The sequence below is a fragment of the Chiloscyllium plagiosum genome, unplaced genomic scaffold (assembly GCF_037043375.1).
Source record: "Chiloscyllium plagiosum isolate Xiang-an unplaced genomic scaffold, Cpla_swu_hap1 HiC_scaffold_9, whole genome shotgun sequence".
Lineage (NCBI taxonomy): Eukaryota > Metazoa > Chordata > Chondrichthyes > Orectolobiformes > Hemiscylliidae > Chiloscyllium > Chiloscyllium plagiosum.
Window position 1 is genome coordinate 91887231 of NW_028270147.1, and position 16391 is coordinate 91903621.

General features: G+C 41.3%; 2 protein-coding genes across 6 annotated transcripts in view; one reads left to right on the forward strand and one right to left on the reverse strand.

The window, feature by feature from the left end:
- ralgps2 (Ral GEF with PH domain and SH3 binding motif 2) overlaps nt 1-16391 on the forward strand; it is a 470074-nt gene that overhangs the window by 355667 nt on the left and 98016 nt on the right. The window lies entirely within an intron of this gene.
- Nucleotides 1-16391, reverse strand: part of angptl1a (angiopoietin like 1a) — a 77468-nt gene that overhangs the window by 53648 nt on the left and 7429 nt on the right. The window contains exon 2 of the mRNA XM_043700059.2: nt 698-1580. Within this exon, the coding sequence (XP_043555994.1) occupies nt 698-1529 (832 nt within the window). The 5' untranslated portion in view covers nt 1530-1580. The remainder of the gene's footprint in view (nt 1-697; nt 1581-16391) is intronic.

Genomic DNA, 16391 nt, shown 5'->3' on the forward strand with positions numbered 1-16391 from the left:
AGTATCAATGATTTCTTGCTGCTTCCACAATAAAATCGCATGCAAGATAACCAGAAGTGGCAATAAGGAAACTTGTTTACTTTTTAATTTTTCAAAAGATTTTCTTCAACATATTATTTAATAGCAAAAAGCACATAGCTAGCAGTGAGTTATGTAAACATTAATATGATGCTCAAACTTTGTACTTGAAGTCCATTTCTGTATGATAACACATAGTTGAAGCCTGATGGTGAACTGTTATAATTTGTCTGTCATACAGCACATAAATTATTATTCTTTGTTTGAAAGTTTGACTGAAAGCATTCTGATTTGTAATCGCATTATTATCAGGGATAACATCTTTTTTCTGTTTCTTCAAAATTTTGTTTGTTTAAATTCTACTATTTGTGCCCATCAAAAATAAAATTGAATGCAATGCAATGCAATTTTTAAGTTAACCAATGATCAAAGCTATAATGGCAAACATTTCAGCTTCAACAAAATTGTCCTATCTCACAGTTGATCACCATTGAAAAATATGATTAATTTGTGTCAAGAGGAATGAAAGTTAGTATGATTTGAAATCAACTATGACCTCTAAGTGGAATAATTAGTGTGACAAAAGAACTTGTGGCAGCAGTTTTGAAAGCTGGAAATATTGCATCACTTGACAAACTTGCATTAATAACATCACATTATTTTAATTTTGCAAACATACCATCTAACTCCTCAGTAACTGGTGATTCTGTAATGGTAGCAGTTGTAGGAGAAGGTTCATGTGAAGGAGCTCTTGAGCGAAGCCCTCGTTCCCGTGCAATTGTGGGATTTTGATCCCTCTGTATTTCATTACTGCCGAATAAATTGGTCTGGTATTGCCTGCTGCGAGGAATGGATTGTGGTACAACTTGCACGAGAGGTGGTGGTTCGTAGTCCTTCGGAGTAAGACTACGTATGCATTCTTGTTCTAATTTAGTTATGATCACAGATTGATTATTAACAAGAGCAGACAATACTGCATACTTCTGTTCTAGTTGTCTGTATCTGGTAGCCATTCGCAGAATCTCAGCTGTAGAATTCAAAATTTTGTTTTCTAGCTGAGAGAATTCCAGCGAATTGTCCCTTTTGCGAATAATTTCATGCAAGAGCTGCATGTAAAGCTGTGTTACACGTGAGTTCATATTCCGACTTTCCTTCCGTAGCAGTTTCACCTCATTCACTATTCCTCCGTCCACTTCCACTAACAGCTGAAGGTTTTCAATTTGCCTCTTCTGTTTGGACATAATCTCCTTCAGCTCTTCCATATCCATTTTACTTAGCCCATTGTTGTCTGTATCTGGATTCTTTGAACTTACACAGATAGGACCTGTTATCCTTTGATGTGGGACCAAGAAAGTGTAAGAACATTTGCTGATATCAGGTGAACGCCTGTATCGATTATGAGCAACAGTATGCATTTCAGTGTTGCTTTCGACATGGAGTTGTTGTCTCTTTCCTCCTGCAGGCATGCGACTAATTAGCAGCAGGTACAAAGTCCAGATGAGTGAGTTCATGTTGGCTTGGAGAAAGCCGAGAGGAAATCTCCGGTCTCCAAGAAAGTTATTCTGTAAAACAAGAGTTGGTATTAGGTGCATAGTGCATGGCGCCATGCAAATAAAAGAGAGCCGATGAATTACTTGAATTAATCATGATCAACTGTTTTCCAAACTCGTTGGTATATAATTGCATGCAATCTCACAACATTTTGAAATGTTCTTTTAAATTTGTTTTAAACAGTATCCCTTGATATTATTAATGCGGTAACTTTGCAAAGTTTGGTTAATACGACTGAACATAGGTGTTAATAAGCATTTTAAATCAATTTCAGTCTGCACGCTTCTGCCTGACCTAATGTTAAATGACTGAAAATTACTTTTAAATGTAAACAGTATTTTGAGTGATATTAGAACCTTTTACAATGTACTTTATTTGTGGCTTTGTTTATAAAAGATGTAGCTTTATTTTTAGAGTCTTTTTATAAGCCTAGAAAGGAATGCTTAACTTGGATAAATGAATGTTAATGATTTTTAATAATAAATTCCTGGGAAAGGTATAGTCTGAACGTTTCAGTTGCAGCCTGTGTGCTACAACAAATGTTCTTTCAAATACCAGTTCAGAAAGCAACTCATAATGTTCAGTATGTGTATTTGTTCTTTCCAGTAAATAGGAGTTGCTCGTGGCTGATTTATAGTTTGCTAATAACTGTCCAAATTAATGTTTTCGTTACAGGCCTCATATTTAATCAATGGGCTTAAACATGCCCAGTTCAGAGACACTTATTGTGAACTGCAGACATGATTAGTTCTTTTCCATGCTTCAACTTTGTTTCAAATTTGGAGGATTCATTTTTTAAATAGCATTTATTTCCCTCATTTAGCATTATGATTGGATACTACAGTCATTAATCTGTGCAATCACTTGTTATTATTTTGAAAATGTTTTCTAAATAAGATTTTACTGTAATACCATTTGTAAGAAACGCAAAAGCTTAAATTGGGGGAAACATGTATGATTTGTGTTTAAAACTGCAATACTTTGGTTTTGTATAACACTATCAGGACATTCACATAGGATGACCAATAGGATGAAGCTAACCAAATCTTTAAGAGTTATAGGTAACCTTGTAGAGCTTACTTTCTTATTATGTTGGAAAAATTATATAATAGCCTTTAAACCCTAAGTTGTCGTTTTGTTTAGGTAGATGACAGCTGAGATTTTCTGATTGCCATTATTTTAAAGTAAATGGATCGACGGGCAGCACAGTGGCTCAGTGGTTAGCACTGATGGCTCACAGTAGTTTCAGCATTGGGCGATTGTTTGTGTGGAGTTTGCACATTCTCCCCGTGTCTGCATGGGTTTCCTCCCACTGTCCAAAGATGTGCAGGTTAGGTGAATTGTCCATGCTAAATTGCCCACAGTTTTCAGGGATGTGTAGGTTAGGTGCATTAGTTAGGGGTGAATATAGGGTAGGGGAAATGGGTCTGAGTGGATTACTCTTCAGAGGGTCGGTGTGGACTTGTTGAGCTAAAGGGACTGTTTTCACACTGTCGGGATTCTGTGATTCTATGAATGCTGACATTAAGTTGATATCAAGAGATAAATCTGTGAATATTATTCTATTAGAAATAAAGATAGTCAGTGGATGTCATCAGGAATACAAGTAATAGTGATCAGTACTTGTTTATTTGCTTCAATAGAAGATTGAATATGGAAGGATGGACCTGCATCATGTAATGATTTTGAAATGATCAGACAAAGCAATTGTAGCAGATAGGATAAAAATGGGTTGGTCTGTTGGTCAGAACTGCATTGGAATTATGGTGGGTCTGTGAGTTTGATAATTGCATGAAAATCCAGGACACTTTGTGTTAATCTGCATTTAGGATTAGGATATTCTTAACCTGTCTTGAGTAATAGTTTATATTCCTGATTTTAGATAATTATATACAATTAGATGGTATATAGTTGGATAAATTCAGTTTCATATCCAGTAATTTTCATTTGGTGAAGTATCAGCAGTGGAGGAGGATTGAATTTTCCCAAATATTTGCTGGCTGCTGTGAAGGATAAACATTTCCTTTTTTGTAAAATCATAATGTTTACATATTTCTTCCTTTAAACTATTGAGGCCAAATTTATTCCTGTAAGCACCATCAGTAACAGAAAAGTTGTAGCACTCAACTGAATGCAATGTGACAAATCAAGCCTAAAACCCCAAATTCCTCATAGCTTGAACAAATAAGTTTACTTAAATCTCAAACATGACTGGTTGGCATTATCTACTGGCAATCAGTTCAGTGTGCCACATTGGTCTTCTAATCTTGTTTTTGGCAAAATGACAGCAGCATGATGTTGCCGTGATGTGCATCATGCTCTGTTTCTTTCATTTCAGAGTTGAGCATAAGATGAAGGCATAATTAATACTATTCATTTAACAAGGAAATGTAAAAGGAATTAAAGTCGATAGTTTCAAAAGTCCTGAACTTCCAAAGAGTAATCTTCCTGCAGAATAAATACCTTTTCCTCTAACATACAATCACTGATAAAGTTTTTAAAATGATTTAAATGCAGCAGTTGACTCTTGCAATCATTTATTAAAACAGTTAATTTCAAACTGAATGCATTTCTAAATGTTCTGTTGTGATGGTGAGTAATGGATTTCCTATAGTAGTGGCTTTATTCTTTGCATCTTTTCCAATGTACTCAAAATATCTGTAGGGTAAATTAATTTGTTCTTAAGCTTTCTATTTTCAATATAGGATCAGGTTTTGCTTAAAAACTAAAATATGGATAAAACATGCCATTATTAAAATGCTGATTGACCAAATAAAAGCTATAAGTTGAATTGCCAGGTTCTAACATCATCTTTGTGAACATGATCTCAAATATTGACCTTCTGTCAAATTTTCATGTTGCTTCATTTGCATATTTATTTCCCTTTAATTACTGTATTGAGTGTTAAGTAATTAAATTGCATTAATATTCTTTGAACCATGGGATTCATGACACCCGATCAGTCAGACTGGCTCAGAATGTAAACGAGTATGTTCAGAATCTAACTTCAGATCGAGAGTTCTTTTAGTAGATTCTAAAAAAAAGTAATGCAGGTAGTTCTGGGATAACATAGGTTTCGGCAGCGCGATTTGACTATAACATCGCTGAAGAATTAGGGAACGTTATTTTCGACAATGCTTGTCTGCTTTGGCAGTAGCGCGATTCAAGTGTGGATTGGTTCACGTTCTGTGTATGCGCTGATTTCCAAGTGTTCTGTGCATGCAGTGTCCGCGCCCTTCTGTGCACGTGTCAGTGTTTGCACATTCCTTGCATTTGCGATGTCAGTGCTTGTCTTTCTACCGTTCTGCGACTGCGCTGATAGCTGCACCAAAGTCTCCACCCATTTCTGCATATGCATGATGTCAGCCCTGGTCTTGGTGCCATACCGTGCATGTGCCAACGTCAGCTGCTGACAGAGCAACTTTCTGTCAGAAATACTATACAGAGAGCAGCTTTCTTACATTTTTTAAATGTACAGTTTAAATTTAGTTTTGTTTTGCTAATAAATATGATTTCAACCTTCATTCAGGCTATGCTATACTTTGCATTAAGCTTTTGGGTGATTTTTGAGCAATCATGAGTGACCATTTTTGCTGGTCTATCCCCTAACCTCACTTCTCCCATCGGCCCATTATTTCTATTAAGCAATTTTCTATTAACCAAGGTTTCGCTGGAATGCAAACATGGCGTTATAGGAGAACTACCTGTATTTCTGTATTTTCATTATTCCTTTCTCTCTGAATGTAACATTGCTTTCTCTTTGCCTCTCATCTTTTATTGAATTGGACTGAGAGTTTTGATCTCTCTAATTCACTCTTCTCACTCACTCCTCCTTCTAGTTTATTGGGGCAGCACAGTGGCTCGGTGGTTAGCACTGCTGCCTCACAGCACCAGGGACCCGGGTTCGATTCCAGCTTTGGGTGACTGTCTGTCTGGAGTTTGCACATTCTCCCCGTGACTGCGTGGGTTTTCTCCAGGTGCTCCAGTTTCCTTCCACAATCACAAAGGTGTGCAGGTTAGCACATTATGTGCTAAATTGCCCATAGTAGCCAGGGATGTGTAGGCTAGGTGCATTGGTCGGGGCTAAATATAAGGTAGGGGAATAGGTCTGGGTGAGTTACTCTTCGGAGATTGGTGTGGACTTGTTGGGCCGAAGGGCCTGTTTCCACGCTGTTGGGATTCTAATTCTTTAGGAATTCTAATTCTAATTTCTCAATCCTGAAATCTCATAGGTAAGGGCAGTGCACTATTTCTGTTAATCACCAAGATCCTATATCACCTGTTGACTTTGTTGCATTGTTAATAATCCACACTTGCAGCAACTTAGAAAAGAGAGAAAAAACTTTTGAGTGCACAGAGAAATCGAATTAACATAAAATACCAAGAGAAGCAATACCTGACCCAAAATGTATTTTGAATGGCTACTGATAACTTGCCATGAACAACTTCTTGATTTTAAATTATCCTGATGGTTTCAAAATATCTTTTATTTGTTAACCTAAAAGTATTCAAAATTGCTGCAATAGAGAATGACTACAACTGTTTCACAAAAATAGAAACTAGCCAGAAGGGAACAGTCTTAGGGAATGAAAGATTCTCATGTTGTAGGTATTGCATCTTATTTAGAACTCCTGATCCTAACTCTGTCATTGTATGGAGGTAACAAGCCAAAATTGGCTGTTTCCATTCAAGGAGAGAAGGACAATCAGAGGAAAAGGGTGAGAAGTCCTGCTTTATGTGACTTCTTGCAAGGAATTGCAAGGAAGCATGGGGTGGGAGTTAAGAGCAGAGTTCCAAGACATGTTTTCAGTGTTGGCACAAAAAACCTCTTGAAAGGAAAGAAGGGACAGAGAAGGAGAATTGGATTATGAAAAAATGTGTTTTGTGGGTTTGTTTTATAACATTCTATGTGTCCCTTGGCTCATAAAATATTTTCTATTAAAAATATATAAAAATGAAATCCCAGTATTTTAATAAACTTGGATAATATGTTCTCAGTATTATTTTAAGATCAGGAGATCTTTTCTATAGTAAAAAGACGGCATCTCTAAATTACGTTGAGTATGTCCCTTTACACTGAACTAGGAAATGCCTGCAACTATTAGTAGTTTATTTATGCTTAAAGTAACTACACTTGTAAATCATGCAGTGTTCAGGGATTTGTAACTATCTTATTTTAACATAGTATGTTAGATTCTTTCAAAGACAACCTCTGTGCATTCAGTAAATTAAAGACTAACGCTACGGTCACAACAGTAAACGGATCGCTTTGGAGACTACCTGCTGTACAATGGTGGAATGAACCTTCTTAAAGTACACAACGTAGACAGTATTTCTTTTTGTGGTGATGTTTGCCACAACCATTCCAATGTTCATTGATTAGCATAGAGGAAAAAAAAGACTGGATAACGGTATGTGTTGTTCTGATCTATTACAAATTTGTACCGGAATGTGCTTGCATTTATATTGGGTCTTTAACCACACCGGACATCCCAAAGTGCTTTACAGCCATTGAACCTTTGAATTATAGTCACCGTTGTACTTTAGAAACCATGGAAGCCATTTTACATGCAGCAGGACTGCACAAACTGCAGTGTGATAGGCAGCCAGTTAATGTGCTTTTTTGGTGATGTTGTTTGAAGGAAAAATATTGAACTATATGTTGGAGACGATGGGGAGCTTCACTTATCTTCCTTGAATACTGCCATCAAATGTTTTACATCCAACCAAGTGGACAGATTGGCTCCTGTAGCAGTGCAGTGCTGCTTTTCCCCTTGGAATGCTCTACAACCGTTGAGTGACATTCTTGACCAGGGAGGCAACACACCACCCTGGAGTCACATCTGCAGCCACAGAAATGCCTGTGGGTAATTTTCATGCTGTACATGACAACAGGAACCATTTCTAATTCGGTGAATCCTGAGCAGGGCAAACCAACACTTGCTCTATAACTCCAAGAAGAAACTGAAATGAGTTTTCTGGCATTGTTATAAACATTTTGAACAAGGCACCAATATGAGCCACGGAGCTTAGAGCTGCAGAGTAAGAAGATTCATCTTGAATTGAACTAGACGTCACATCCTGGAGATGGGTCTGAGTCCTCAAGGGTATTTAGGGAGCAGAAGGAGCTTTCATGCTCTACGCCAACCTTAAAACGGTCTTATGGCTATGTGACGATGCTGCTCCTTTGACAAGGTTATTCTGTCCTTGGTTTTCTTTTTGAGAGGGGTCATTGATGCAGAAGCTCCGGTCAGCCTAGTTTGGAAGGGTTTTAGGGCCAGTTTGATAGCTTACAGATATAGTCTAAGGTAAATGACTTTCAAGTTTAAAAAAAACTTGTACAATTAAAGGGAAGTGGCCAGTTCTCCCAACTCAACATTTCTCTGATTTGGTTTGGTTTTAGCGAGCAAGTTCAGTTTTTTGAGGCTGCTGGTCAAAAAAACCGTTCCATGCTGATCCTCCCTCTCTCTCTCTCTCTCTCTCTCTCTCTCTCTCTCTCTGACATCTCACCTGTAAGGACCTGTGTTTGATTTTATCTTTTTTGCCAAGAGGGTGTTTTTGGGGATGTTGCAAGTATTTGGAACGGATTCATTAAATCTGGGTGGAGCGGATAGATGGGAAGGAAGATTGACAGGTGCGACAGGTCATGAGGATGGTGCGGAACTGGAAGTTTGGAACTGTGGTAAGGTGGGGGAGGGCAAATGAAGGAACTGGTGAAGTCCACATTGATGCCCTGGTGTTGAAGGGTTCCAAGGCGGATGATGAGGCATTCTTCTCCAGGCATTAGGTGGTGAGGTAGTGGTAGTGGAGGAGGCTCAGGACTTGCATGGCCTCGGCAGAGTGGGAGGGAGAGTTGAAATGTTTGGCCATGGGGCTGTGGGGTTGATTGGTGCGGGTGTCACGGAGATGTTCCCTGAAGCTCTCTGCGAGAAGGCATCCAGTTGCCCCCATGTAAAGGAAACTGCATCAGGTGCAACAGATGCAATAAATGACATTTGTGGAATTTCAGGTGAAACTTTGGATGTGGAGGGCTCTTTTGGGGCCTTGGATGGAGGTGTGGGGGAAGGTGTGTGTGCAGGTTTTGCAATTCCTGCGGTGGCAGAGGAGGGTGGGTTGTTGGGGAGCATGGACCTGACCAGGTAGTGACGGAAGGAACGGTCTTTTGGAAAGCGGATAGGGATGGGGAGGGAAAGATACCCATCGTGGTGGGGTTCGTTTGTAGGTGGCGGAAATGTCAGCGGATGATGATACGGTTTATGCGGAGGTTGGTGGAGTGGAAGGTGAGGACTAGGGGGTTTGGTCCTTGTTGCGGTTGGAGGTTGGGGTTTGAGGGCAGAGGTGTGGGACGTGGATGAAATGTGTTGGAGGGCATCTTCAACCACGTGGGAGGGGAAATTATATGGCCTTTAAAGAAGGAGGCCATCTGGTGTGTTCTGTGGTGGAACTGGTCCCCCTGGCAGCAGATATGGCAGAGGCAGAGGAATTAGGAATACGGGATAGCATTTTTGCAGGAGGTAGGTTGGGAAGAGTTGTAATCCAGGAAGCTGTGGGAGTCGATGGGTTTGTAAAAAATGTTAGTGTTGAGTCGCTCGTCGTTGTTGGAGATGGAGAGGTCCAGGAAGGGGAGGGAGGTGTCAGAGATGGTCCAGGTGAATTTAAGGTCGGGGTGGAATGTGTTGGTGAAATTGATGAACTGCTCAACCGCCTCGTGGGAGCACAAAATGGCGCAGATACAGTCATCAATGTAGCGGAGGAAAAGGTGGGGAGTGGTGCCAGTGTAACTACGGAAGATGGACTGTTCTACATAGCTGACAAAGAGACAGGCATTGCTGGGGCCCATGCGAGTGCCCATGGCTACCCCTTTCATCTGGTGGAAGTGGGAGGTTTCGAAAGAGAATTGTTGAGGGTGAGGACCAGTTCAGCCAAATGAATGAGAGTGTCAGTGGAAGGGTACTGGTGGGGACATCGGGAGAGGAAGAAACCGAAGGCTTGGAGGCCCTGCTCATGGTAGAGGGAGGTGTAGAGGGTGGGATGTCCATGATCACGATAATACGTTGGGGGCCGGGGAAATGGAAGTCTTGGAGGAGATGGAGGGCGTGGGTGGTGTCCCTAATGTATGTGGGGAATTCTTGGATTGAGGGGGATAGGACAGTATTGAGGTAGGTGGAGATGAGTTCGGTGAGGCAGGAGCAGGCTAAGACAGTGGTCAGCCAGGGTAGTTAGGCTTGTGGATCTTGGAAGGAGGTAGATCGGGCAGTGCAGGGTTCCCAAACTATGAGGTTGGAAGCTGTGGGTGGGAAATTCCTTGAGGTGATGGGGTTATGTATGGTTTGGGAGATGATGGTTTGGTGAAGGGGGGTGAGGTCATGGTTGAGGGGGTGGTAGGAGGAGGTGTCTTCGAGTTGGCGCCTGGCTTCAGCAGTGTAGAGGTCAGTGCGCCAAATTACACTGCACCCACTTTGTCCATTGGTTTGATGGTGAGGTTGGGATTGGAGCAGAGGGAATGGAGGGCTGCGCATTGTGAGGATAAGAGGTTGGAGTGGGGGAGGGGGAATAGATGGGTTGAGGCAGTTAATGTCCCGGCAGCAGTTGGAAATGAAGAGATCAAGGGCAGTTAATAGACCGGCATGGGGTGTCCAGGTGGATGGAGTGTGTTGGATGCGGGTAAACGGGTCCTTGGAGGGTGGGCAAGAGTTTTGATTGAAAAAGTAAGCTCGGAGGCGGTGGAAGAAGTGTTCGACGTCACGACACGTATAGAATTTGTTGATGCATGGACAGAGGGGGATGATAGTATAAGGCCTTTGCTGAGGATTAATCATTTGTCCTCAGTAAGGGGGAGGTTTGGGGGGATAGTGAAAACATGGCAGGGCTGGGAGCTAGGACCTGGAATAGGTGTGGAGCTGGGAGTCGGGGCAGAGACTGTGACTGGAGTGGGCGTAGGGGGAATGGGGAATGGAATCATTTGCAGAGGTGATGCCCCCCTCAGGGTTCTGGGAGGGAACAGGGATTGTGACAGTGGGATCCGTGGGGGGAAGGGAGGGGAGGGCATGCTGGCAGTGTGCAGGTAAGTGGCGTTGGTGTGGGCGGATGTCGCAGAACATGTGATGTCAGTGATGACGTAGGGGGCGGAAGTGATGAAAGGCGTGGTGGAGGTGAAGTCCTTACGGGCGGAAGTGGCTGCAAAAGCAGCCGCAATGGGGGTGGAAGTCGCATGGCGTTGGGGGTGATGTGGGGCTGGAAGTGATGTCAGAGGGGGTGGAAGTGCCTGCGGCGAAGGCAATTGGGGGGGGTACGCAGAAGTGTTTTCTCGGTCGGACCTTACGTTGGTCCCGGCGGTGGCAGGTCTTGTGGCAGCGATTGGTAGTCCAGCAGTTTTGGCGACTGTTGTCTGGCTGGTGGTCACGAAGGTGTTATGAGTGGCCGTGGCTGCAAGCTGCCGGTCAGTGAGAGCGGAAGTGATGTCATTGATCACCGCGGTGATGGTGGCTGTCCCGCCTTGTGACTGATGGGAGCAGAGCAGTTCCGGAGGTTGGGGAAGCTTCTGGAATGTTCGAGGAGTGTTGGTTATTGTGGTGGGTATAGCACTGGAGTTTAGCACAGTGAGGTGTGATTTCATTGAAGTATAGAAGATCCTGAACGGTCTTGACAAGGTGGACATGGAAAGGATGCTTCATGTTGTGAGTCAGTCTAGAACATTGTTTTAAGATTAAATGTCACTCTTTTAGGAAGAAATGTGGGAAAATTCTTTCTCTTAGGGTTATGTGATTTCTGTACTCTGCCTCAGAAGGATCATAGACTCATAGGTGTTTACAATACACATGGAGTCCATTCAGTCCATTGTGCCTCTGCCAGTCAACAAAGATCTGCCTATAATAATATCATTTAGCTCTTGGCCCTTAGACCTAAAGGTGATGTCAATACAAGTTAATGTCATAAACACTGCTTAACTGCTATAATAATTTTTGACTCAACTACCTTTTCAGGAAGTAAGTTCCAATCTCCCACCACATCTGAGGGAAAGAAAAGCTCTCTCCTCAACTCTCCTTTTAGCCTTCCATCTCTTAGCTTATTATTGACCCCTCTACTAATGAAAATAATGGCTTCCAATGCACTATATCTATGTCTCTCATTAACATAGAAATATAGAAATAAGCAAGAGTAAGCCATTTGACCCCTTGAACCCAGCTCCACCATTCATTATGATCAGAACTCAATAGCCTAATCCTGCTCTCTCCTTATATCTTTTGATTCTTTTCGCCACAGGAGTTGTATCTACCTCCTCCTTGAAAACACACAATGTTTTCCTTCAGCCACTTTCTGTGGCAGTAAATTCAACAAACTCACCACACTCTGGTGAAGAAATGTATCTTCATCTCAGTCCTAAAAGGTTTACACCTTGTCCTTAAATTATGTATAGGAGTTGAGACATTATGTTCAGGTTGTACAGGACATTGGTGAGACCTCTTCTGGAGTACTGTGTCCAGTTCTGGTCTCCATGCTATAGGAAGGATATTATTAAGCCAGAGACGGTCAGAAGAGATTTATCAGGATCTTGCCAGGAATGGAGAGTTTGACTTATAAGGAGAGTTTGAAGGCTCAGACTTTTTTCATTGTCGCATAGGAGATGGATCGGGATGGTCAGGTCAGGTCAGGTCAGGTCAGGAGTGAATAAGGGTTTAGTGGAGAGGTTGAGTTGAGAGGGTGTCAAGTGAGAGAGGTGACCTTATAGAGGTTTAAGAAATATAGATAAGGTGAATGCTAGATGTCTTTTCCCTAGGGACTGGGATTTCAAGACTCAGGGACATATTTTTAAGGTGAGAGAAGAAAGATTTAAAAAAGATGAGGGGCAACCTTTTTTTTAAACATATAGTGCTTTGTGTGTGGAATGAACTTCCAGAAGCAATGGTGGGTGTGGGTACAGTTACAGTGTTTAAAATTCATTTAGATAAGTATATGAATAAGAAATGGTTGGAGGGGTATGGGCCAAGTGCAAGCAGGTGGGACTAGTTTAGTTTGGGATTATGGTCAACATGTCAAAATGTGGCACTGGAAAAAGTACAGCAGGTCAGGCGGCATCCGAGGTGCAAGAAAGTCAATGTTTCGGGCACAAGCCCTGATGAAGGATGCTACCTGACCTGCTGCGCTTTATCCAGGGCCACACTTTTCGATTTTGACTCTCCAGCATCTGCAGTCCTCACTTTCTCCTATTATGGTCAATGTGGACTAGTTAGACCGAAGGGTCTGCTTCCATGCTGTATGACTCAAGCAATTTTGACTTGAACGATGCTACCAAACCTCCGCTACTCACTTAACAATTACAAAATGATACCATCAGACCAGCATACATTCAATGTCCAGCAAGCTGGAAGCACTAACAGTTTCTGAAATAATTATTTTAAAATTATTACTTTTCTATCCCACCCCTTTGCTTGGCCAAAGGGATGGATTGGAAAAGTGAATAGTTTTTGCTTGGCCAATGTTAATACCTGGGGTGACACTGAAATTATGATCCCTTATTTTAATCCCTGTCCACGTCAAATTTCAAATGTCACTCGCTATATATTATGTATTTAAAAAATTCAAGTTCTACAGTTTTAAATTTTAGTTTAAGCCTGAATTGCTTAAGGCAATGAAAAGGATCTCCTAAAGAAACAGGATCAGATTGCATACAATGGAACTGCTTTTCTAATTTGCTGTTACATAGTTCTTTTGAGGTCTGTATTGTACTTTTGGTGCTGTAAATGTTGCTATTCTGTTCATTGTCAATACTGCACTTTAATTTCTGCAGTTAATGCCCTTTTTTTTTTGCAACTTTGACGGTCTTCAAATATAACATTTCTGATTTTGCATGGGTATTGCAGAGACAAACACAAGGTGTGTAGCAGTTACTTACCTAAGTGTCTGCTATGGATGTTGCAAAAAGTAAATTGATCATGATGCATGAGTAGCTGTGCACTAAAGGCTATTTTTAATTTTTCTGATTTTAGAAGTCAGTAAGTCAGTTAAAACATCTAATTATTCGTCTCATTTATTTCTGTTATTAATTACTTTTACTGTGAAATGATAACTGCTTTAATCATTGCAAGTATGTGCTAAATACATTTTTTAATTTCAAATGTAAATATATTTTAACACTGATCTGAATCTTTTGATAAGGGCAGAATTCTTATTAGATTAGATTACTTACAGTGTGGAGACAGGCCCTTTGACCCATCAAGTCCACACCGACCCTCCGAAGAGCAACCCACCCAAACCCATACCCCTTCACCTAACACTACGGGCAATTTAGCATGGCCAATTCGCCTAACCTGCACATCTTTGGATTGTGGGAGGAAACCGGAGCACCCGGAGGAAACCCACGCAGACACTGGGAGAATATCAAACTCCACACAGACAGTTGCCCGAGGCAGGAATTGAACTCGGGTCTCTGGTGCTGTGAGGCAGCAGTACTAACCATTGTGCCACCGTGCCGCCGCTTATCTCTGACTTTAGCAAAGGAATATGCACTTGCCTTCCTGCAATTTTTCTGAGAGAGCTTTTGATGTCAGATCTTTCATAACTGATTGAATGGAGCAGAGCACGAAGGGAGTGGCATGCAGAATACAAGCAGAAGCCGCACCCTCTTTTTCATAGAAATGTTGCAGTGCAAAAGGAGGTCATTCAGCCCATCATGTCTGTAAAGGCTTTTTACAATTGAAATTTTCCAAAGCTGTTTTGAAAAGAAAGAAAAGATAAGTGTGTAATATAAATGTAGAAAGTAGTTGGGTGAGTTAAGCAGCAGGGTGGATGGATAAGGTGGCTGATTGGTTAGATGGGGAAGTAGGAGGGAGGCAGGGGATAAAGTAGCTCATTGAGATGGGTAGGGTAGCAGATGGATGAAGTGGTTTGGTAATGAGAGGGGTAAGGTGACAGCTGGGTGAGGTGGATTGGGACAGTCAGGTCAGGTCAGGAGTGAGTAAGGGTTTAGTGGAGAAGTTGAGTTGAGGGGGTGTCAAATGAGAGACCATTCAGTTGAGTAAGGAAGGGGTAGGGGGAAATCAAGGAGTAAGGTCAGTGTGAGTGATTGCAGGAGTGGTGTATTCAGACCTGTAATTACCCAGGAGTTAGACTCTGATTTTTCTGTCTATCCAAGTAATTATATAAGAACAGTCCAAAGCCTCTGTTTGTTTTTTAAAAGGATCCTAGGAAGCAGGAGAATTGTTTTTCAAATCTGAGAGTTCAAAATTCCAAGGAATTCTTAGGGGTTTTTTTGCATTGAGATTTAAAAAGATTCCAAAGCACATTTTGGGAGTGTTACATCAGCACCTGACCATCTGGAAGCACAGAAGATCTGGATTAATCCACCTATATATTCTGTACCTGTGCGCTTCCCTCCACTTCACCTGATAAAGGAGCAGCGTTAGCAGCTGCCAGTTTTCCGATCAACAGCAGTTAACCTTTAACTACTATCACGGAATTGACCTTAAAAGGGTCAGAACTAATTAAGTACAGGTGTACTTTTACAAATAAACGGCCATGCTGAAGGCTGTATATTGTCTATGAACAGTGCTGTGGGAGATCAGCCAGTATTGCAAAGTTTTTTTTACACTTAATGCAATTTCTGTTAAATAATTTTAAGTTCACTTAACACTCGGGCAATGTCACGTCAAAAGGATGAAATACTGTGTTGCTTTGAGAATATAAACCATAGGCTCTTAAAGAAAATCTGTCACAGTGACAGAATAACTTTTGTATGCCTGAGATTTGAGCATACTATGTTGCAAGCAGTGTTCCTTGGTTATTTGTGAATTGCTAATCTCCAATATTTGTTAACCAGAATAGATTTTTTTAATGTCATTTAAATTTTTCCATTCCTTTGGTTGCCTTTATCACGAGAACAAGTTGTGGAATTGTAATTTGTAAATCTACATGTTTATGGGTTTGCACCAGTAAAATGAGCATGAAAAGTCATAAAGATTTACAGCAGATAAAAAGGCCCTTCAACCCATCACATCCACTCTGTTCAGAAACAACCGCCTAACTACTTAAGTCCCATTTTCCAGCACTTGGCCTTACATGCCTTGGCATCGCAAGTGCACATATAAATACTTCTAAAATGTTATGAGGGTTTCTGCCTCTACCACCCTTACAAGCAGTGAGTTCCAGATTCCCACCATTCTCTAGGTGAAAAAAAGATTTTCCTTAAGTCTCTTCTAAATCTTGTCCCCCATGCCTTAAATCTATGCCCCGGCCATTAATCACTCCTTCAATGGACAATGTTCCTTCCTGTCTGCCCTATCTCTACCCCTTCATAATTTTATGCACCTCAATCTCAACTCTCAAATTCCTTTCCTCTAAGGAAGACAATTCCAGTCTATCTGATCTATTTTCATAATTGAAACTCTCCAGCCCTGGTAACATCCTGGCAAATCTCCTCTGTACCCTCTCCAGTACTATCACATCCTCCTATAATGTGAATTCCAGAACAAATGTGTCCTAATCAATGTTTAATACAGTTCCAGCATAACCTCCCTGCTCTTAAATTTTATGCCTCGACTAATAAAGGCAACTATACCATATGCCGCCTGAATCACTTTATCCACCTGTTCTGATACTTTGAGGGATTGGCTTACGTGCATACCAAGCTTCCTCTGATCCTCAGTACTTCCCAGGTTCCTACTGTCATCATGCAATCCCTTGCCAGATTGGCACAATACACAATGGATGCATTAACGTTCTTGAGATGAAAGAATCTCCAATCTCTGCTTTAGTTAATCTAGGTTAAAAATCACACAACAGGTTATAGCCCAACATGTTTATTTGGAAGTACAGGCTTTCAGAGT